The sequence below is a fragment of the Sinocyclocheilus rhinocerous genome, unplaced genomic scaffold (assembly GCF_001515625.1).
Source record: "Sinocyclocheilus rhinocerous isolate Xijiao unplaced genomic scaffold, SAMN03320098_v1.1 scaffold963, whole genome shotgun sequence".
In the NCBI taxonomy this organism is placed as follows: Eukaryota; Metazoa; Chordata; class Actinopteri; order Cypriniformes; family Cyprinidae; genus Sinocyclocheilus; species Sinocyclocheilus rhinocerous.
In genome coordinates, this window is record NW_015638949.1 from 1,192,162 (window position 1) to 1,199,032 (window position 6,871).

Here is a 6,871-nt window from a genome sequence, read left to right on the forward strand (position 1 = left end):
CTGATTTTTACTTTTAAAAATGAAGAGCATTGATTGGGCTTTGTTTGTGTTTTTACTCAACATCTTATTATATTCTGTGTCTTTTTTTAATTTAATTTCTTTTCTTTCTTCTTTCGAGTCAGCTGGCATCAGATGGCACAATTGTGGACTCTGTTTGTCAGAAGTGCCAATTCCCGGCTGATGTGGATCCAATGTCAGTCACATCTTCTCTAGAGAAAGGTGGCTTGTTGAGTATTAAAGCCCAAAAACAAACAGTAAAAGGCTCTGCAATCATAGATTCAATCTAAGAAGTGAAAACCTAATGTATGGATGTATGTTTGAGCATTTTTGAAACAATCTGTTTTCTCATTATTGTACTCTAAATGTCATCATTTGGATTATTAAACAAAAACAAAATGTTACAATGTGTGTTTGTATTTTAATAAGGATTTTGACTTCAAAATATAATCTGAGGTTCATGAGTATATGCATATAACTATGTTTTTTGTTGCAACTGTCTTCAAACTACAAGCAAACTCATTTCATGACATTTTTATATTTTTGTTCACCATTTCTTGACTCACAGATATTTGTCACTGACTGAAATGACTAATAAAATTATAGGCATTTAGGAACATGAAAAATACTTCAAGTAAGTGGTATTCAGAGTGTTTCCATAGCAGCATATTCCATCTATGAAATTTATTGACCAATCCATGTTAGATTGACCCACAATACACGTACAAGCTATACAATGATCTCTGAGTCTGTTTCTCTGAGAGCAGCCTGTGTGGAGATGGACACAGATGAAGCAGCCACACAGTCCTGGTGCCATAGGTTTTCTGCAAGGGCATTTAGGAGGGGTGCTACTTCACCAAGCCCCGCACTCACATCACCTCCCACTCGGAAGCTCGGAAGACCCCACACTTCTTGAAAATGTGTTACGTCGCTCTCTGTCACATCTGTGTGCATAAATAAGTCAAATCTGCACTGTTAAGGGCCATAAATGTCACATGACAACACAACATTATGCTGTTAATCAGTGCTATTTTAGTATCATTCAAATACTATTATAGTTTTTAGTAACATTTTGAATGTTTTTATTTTTATATTTTCCATTTTCATTTCCCACATAATTTTGTTGTGATTTTGTCATTTTTATTTTTAAATATATCTATATAATTTCAATAATTTTTTAAATTTCAGTTTTAGTTTTAGTTATTTTAGTATATTAAGTTAAACTAAGAAAAATAAGTTTAAGGTTTTGATATTTTATTTCAGTTATTGTTTATTTTATTTCAAGTAACATTTTTTTAATTAACTGTAATAACTAAGCGGACAGCGGTAGCGGCAGCCGTCGCGTGAAGGCCTCCTTGTGTGCAGACCGAAGAGTGTAAAGACCATCGACTCTACCGGGCAGGGACACCGGCAAAGGATAAGTATCGCTTTTTATTTCTCCTCTTTCCTATTACTTGTTTCGCTTCTGTTTCAGTTTTTATAACCATTTCTTACTATGTGTAAGTAAGTTGTTGTTTTTTAGCATGTGTGTTTGGCAGTGTTATTTTTTAGGATTACAGATTTTCCATGGGGTTTAAGTCTGGGCTCTGACTAGGCCATGTAAAGACCTTTTTCTCCTTCAACCACTGTGTGCTCAGTTTTGCTGTGTGCTTTGGGTTATTGTTATGTTGGAAGGTAAACCTTCTTCCCATTGACAACTTTCTGGCAGAGGGCAACAGAATTTCCTCAAGAATTTGACGTTATTTTGCCCCATCCACTTTTCCTTCTATCCTGACAAGTGCTCCAGTCCCTGCTGCAGAGAAACACCCCATAACAGGATAGCACCACCTCCATGCTTTACTGTAGGAATGCTCAGTGCTTGAAGTGGGAAAAAATAAGTGCCGGTACCCAGTTTTGGAGTTCCCGTCCCCATTTGGAGATCTCCAGGCTGCAGTTATACCCTTCTCAGCTATTAGAGTAACGCTGGTTCGACAGTGGAAGCGCAGCATTGGCCCCGCCTGGCTCGCACTGGCCTGACAGTTGAAGAGCGACAACCCCTGCGGTAGACCGACTCCACTTGCATTCATTCACGCGATTTGTGGAGATGAGAGGTGACCCCTCCTGGTAGTGTGCTTTATATACTGTTATATTTCACCAGACACTGACGCTTTGACTCTGAGTAGGCCTATCGGCAACATGTTAGAAGTACCGGTACGCACAAAAAAGTGCCAGTACGCTAAAGACTAGAATACAGAAGTGCCGGTACTGTGTACCGGTGCATACCGGCCCACTTCAAGCATTTGGATGGTGAGCTTTATATGATTTCCGCCAGACATTTCGTTTGGTTTTGAGGCCGAATCATTCAATTTTAGTCTTATCTGCCTCAGAATCTTCAAGGTGTGGTTTGGCAAAGTTCAGTAGTGACTGCATGTAGCCTTTCTTGAAGAGTGGCTTTTTTTCTTGCAACCCTCCCATACAATTTGTGTGAATTTGTGATATTGTTGTCACATGCATACAATGATCACTCTTTGTCATAAATTCGTGCAACTGCTTCAGAGTAGCTGTAGGCCTCTTGGTCGCCTCTCTGACCAGTTTCCTCCTGACTCTTTCATCCAGTTTGGAGTGACGTCCTGATCCAAGGAGGGTCTGTAGACTTCACTGTGCTTCTAGGCATTGATAAAGCCTTTTACATTTTTTTTTTATCTATCTCCTGTAGTGGTCGACCGATATGGGTTTTTTGACAGCCGATACCGATGCCGACATCTTGGAAAGCAGGGTGGCCGATGGCCGATATAAAGCCGATATCATATATGCCGATATTTGAAAAATGGCAGATATCGGCCGATATATCGGCCTTGGCGATATATCGGTCGACCAGGAGATTCTCCTGACTTGTGCCTGTCCACAACTTTATCCCAGAGATCTTTTGACAGTGCCTTGCCACCCATAGTTGATTGTCTGCTTCAGTTGCACTACCAAGGACTGAAATGCTCTAGGAAAGCTCGTTTCATGCTGAGTTAATCAAAATGACCACAGCTGATCACAGATGAAAGTCAAATGGCTTTGTGTGTCATTGAGAAAATGACTAGCTACTCCTGATTGAGTTTACAAGTCATTTTTCTAACTCAGTGATTCTTTTTTTTTTTTTTTCTGACATGTTGGTGTTATATCGTTCACTTGGATGTTATAAGTTACAGCTGGATAAAATAAAAACTGTGTCCGTCTTCATTTCAGGCTGCAAAGCAACAAAATGTGATTATTTTAAAGGGAGGGTGATTCTTTTCTATACCCACTGTACATTTGAATGTAAATGTCAACTAAATGCTGTTAACTGGTTAAGGATACTTGGTGCCAATGACCAGTTTAACCACTCGATCTGAAGATTCTGTGATCCGTGATATCTGATTTGAAAGATCATCAAAGGAGCCACGATCAGTGAAGGAGAACAGGAAAAGGATTGCATCCACCTGTTCCTTACAGGACTGAAGAGAGAAGAATGACGTCATATATTAAACATCATACCATAAAATGATACAGTGAAACAGAATTTGTGGATTAAAGGGACAGTTCACCCAAAAATGTAAGTTTTGTCATCATTTACTTACCCTCAAGTTGTTCCAAACCTGTTTGAGTTTCTTTATTCTGTGGAAGAAAAGAAATGACAAAAGAAGATATTTTAAAGAATGATGGTAACCAAAGAGTTGCTAGTCCCCATTGACTTCAGTAGTATTTTTGGTCCATACTATGGATGTAAATGGGGACCAGAAACTGTTGGTTACCAATATTCTTCAGAATATCTTATTTTATGTTCCACAGAACAAAGAAACTCATACAGGTTTGGAACCACATGACAGTAAGTAAAAGATGTCATTTTTTGGTGAACTATTCATTGCTAAAACTGTCCGGTCCTGCAGATTTGCTTTATACAACATTAGGAAGATCAGGCACTTTCTTTCAGAACATGCAATACAACTCCTTGTTCAAGCTCTTGTTCTGTCCAGCTGGACTATTGCAATGCTTTCTTGGCAGGTCTTCCAGCCACTTCTATCAAACCTCTACAATTAATCCAAAATGCCGCTGCAAGATTAATCTTTAATGAGCCGAAATGAACGCATGTCACACCTCTGTTTAATAATTTGTACTGGCTACCAATAGCTGCTCGCATAAAATTCAAGGCATTAATGTTTTCCTACAAAACCACCACTGACTCTGCACCCATTTACCTAAATTCATTACTCCAGAGTTATGTGCCCTCTAGAAGCTTGCGTTCTGCAAGTGAACGACGCATTATTGTGCCATCTCAAAGAGGCACAAAATCACTTTCACTGACTTTTACATTAACTGTTCCCTCCTGGTGGAATGACCTGCCCAACTCAATCCGAGCAGTCCAACTCAGTCCTTAGCCATCTTCAAGAAACTACTAAAAACACATCTGTTCCATCTTTACTTGACCCTCTAACTCTACCACATTCTGTTCTATTTTAATTCTACTTTATATATATCTATCTTCTTTTTTTTTTATAAAAAAAAAAAAACTAGCTTTCTATTTTTTCTATTCTATCTACTTGCTTTTCTTTGTGTGTGTGTGTGTGTATATGCGTGTATAATATATATATATATATATATATATATATACCTTGCCGAGACTTGTAATTTGCACTTATATATTGTTGCTCTTTTGTTAGTTTTGACTGCTTTTATTGTCCTCATTTGTAAATCACTTTGGATAAAAGCGTCTGCTAAATGACTAAATGTAAATGTAAACCATACATTTAAGGGAATGTAAGTAATTAAAACTGTGTAATATGATGGAGATTCTCACCGGTAACATGTGGTCAAATCTTCGTATTGCACTTTCCCCACAATCCCAAAGCTCAAAGCGGAAAAACAGCACACGACCACTCTCCTTTAGTCTTACAGGCCAGAAGACCACGGTTGTCTCTATTCCTATAAGAATCAGATGCAATGACCACTGATGTTTTGTATTGACTATATTAAATTAACATACTGACAATGACGCGTATACTGACACCTATCTGTGTGGATGTGATGAAGCATAACTTCAAAGCTTGGAGTTGTTGTCCAAAGCTGTTATCAATGCAATTGTATACATTCAAATAACATGTTAGCAATATATCTGTCATCATCCATTATTAATTTATTCTGCAACTAAATGTGTATTATAATAAACGTGTTATGTGGCTGGTCAAGTTATCTCAAGACCGCCATGAACGGGGTTGAATAGAATCGCTTATTTTTATAGGTCACTGATAGAGTCTTCATCTCACACGATGTTGAGTTGAGATGATTTTTAAACGTATTTATTGAAAGTACTATAAAAAAGTATTTTTTTTAACAATAAAAATGTATTTAATATGTGTGGTTTGTTCACCTGTGGTCTCATAGTGCATTTTGGGGAGATCGAGGCCAGCGAGACGGTCAGCAAGAGCGCTTTTCCCGACTCCAGTTTTTCCTGAGATGAAGACCTTGTAGCGAACGATGTCCACATTCATATGAGGAGGCATTATTGGTGCTTCTAAGAGCCCTTAGTATATAAAAACCATTAAATGTAGCATTTTATATGTTAGCTATAGCAAATACTTATTTTGCTGTTCTTTTCCAAAATGAACAAATACCTGGCCTACGATAAGAAACAAGTGACTCCTAACTGCTGTATCCATGGTGATCATCCTTACCAAACTTTCTCCGTTTCTTATTATGCAGTATTCTGCTGAAAAACTCTCTGCTGTTTGGACATCGGTGCCAGTCCGACACAATTATGGATCCAGGTGGGACAGACATTTTAATTTAGCGAAATTAGATAAATGAAAAGACGATTGTGCTTTTTATTATGTGATATGAAGTTACTTTAGCTGCGCGAACGTGAAGCCAACTAGGCTAACCGCAGGGTTGCCAGGTTTTCACAACAAAATCCGCCCAATTGACCTATCGGTCAGCCCCTCCCCTCGAACGCAGATGAGCCAATGGCAGTCGAGTATCAGTTGCACGGGGAGCGGAACTCGGACATCTGTAGGTTTCAGCGTCATAGAGAAACATTGGACGATCCGAAGCTTTCATCGGTTTGATGGTGTTTATGCTACGAAAATGGAAAAACGATGTGCCTGCCTGTGGTATTTGTAACACTGATTCCAGGTATCCTGAGAGGATGGGCAATAACATTTATTTTATTACATTTCCTAAACCCAAACAAAACAGAGCAAAATGTCCCTAAGCATTCAATCCCAGTGAAGACAAAAACGTTCATTTTCTGGTTGTCATTCTCTCATTAATTTACAATTTTCATCTGCTCAAGCAGAACGTTAATGTCTTGTGTTTCAGCAAGGTATCTCTGGCTAAAACCAGCTAACATTAAAGTTAGTGAGTCAATGCTATTACAAACCTAAATAGCGAACTGTTCTCACATCATGTACAGTGTAAGTCAAAAACACATAAACGAAGGTCTACATTTCAGTGCCTCTCCATATTAAACTGGTTAAATGTACATTAATTTAATCGTACTCTGCGGTACATGAACAGTGTTGATCCAGCTTGTTGTCATCGGCAATCGAGAGACGACCGTAATATGAGACTTCTTCTGTTTGCATTGTGATCTGATTGCTTCGAGTTAATCATATTTATTTTAAAAACTTTTATATATCCCTCCATGGAATATTTAATTCCCACTTGATTGGTGCCTTTCTGTGTCCAAAATTGTGCAAAAACATCGTGGGACAAGGTTTTCACACTGACAGCTGTCTTTGTGAGACCTTGAGCAACTCTGTTTGTTTGTCCGAGGGAGCAACAGTAACTAAGGGGGGCGGGGCTTACCGATAGGTCAATTGCTACACAAAACTAGCCCAATCGTGTTACTTAAAATACACATTTTTCGGCAGGG

At 38.5% G+C, this 6,871-nt stretch overlaps 1 protein-coding gene across 1 annotated transcript; it reads right to left on the reverse strand.

The window, feature by feature from the left end:
• Window positions 1–505: 505 nt before the first annotated feature.
• Window positions 506–5,813, reverse strand: LOC107750284 (REM2- and Rab-like small GTPase 1). Its single transcript, XM_016565600.1, has 5 exons — window positions 5,673–5,813; window positions 5,369–5,521; window positions 4,799–4,923; window positions 3,322–3,458; window positions 506–964 (listed from the first exon to the last, which is right to left on the reverse strand). The coding sequence occupies exons 1-5, from the start codon at window positions 5,776–5,778 to the stop codon at window positions 727–729; spliced, it is 759 nt and encodes a 252-aa protein (XP_016421086.1). The 5' UTR covers window positions 5,779–5,813; the 3' UTR covers window positions 506–726.
• Window positions 5,814–6,871: the final 1,058 nt, after the last annotated feature.

Coding starts and splice junctions, on each gene's coding strand:
- LOC107750284 (XM_016565600.1), bottom strand. CDS start 5,778: ATGTCTGTCCCACCTGGATCCATAATTGTGTCGGACTGGCACCGATGT. Junction 5,522..5,672: donor TAAGAAACGGAGAAAGTTTG/GTAAGGATGATC, acceptor TTATATACTAAG/GGCTCTTAGAAGCACCAATA. Junction 3,459..4,798: donor GATTTGACCACATGTTACCG/GTGAGAATCTCC, acceptor TTCTCTCTTCAG/TCCTGTAAGGAACAGGTGGA.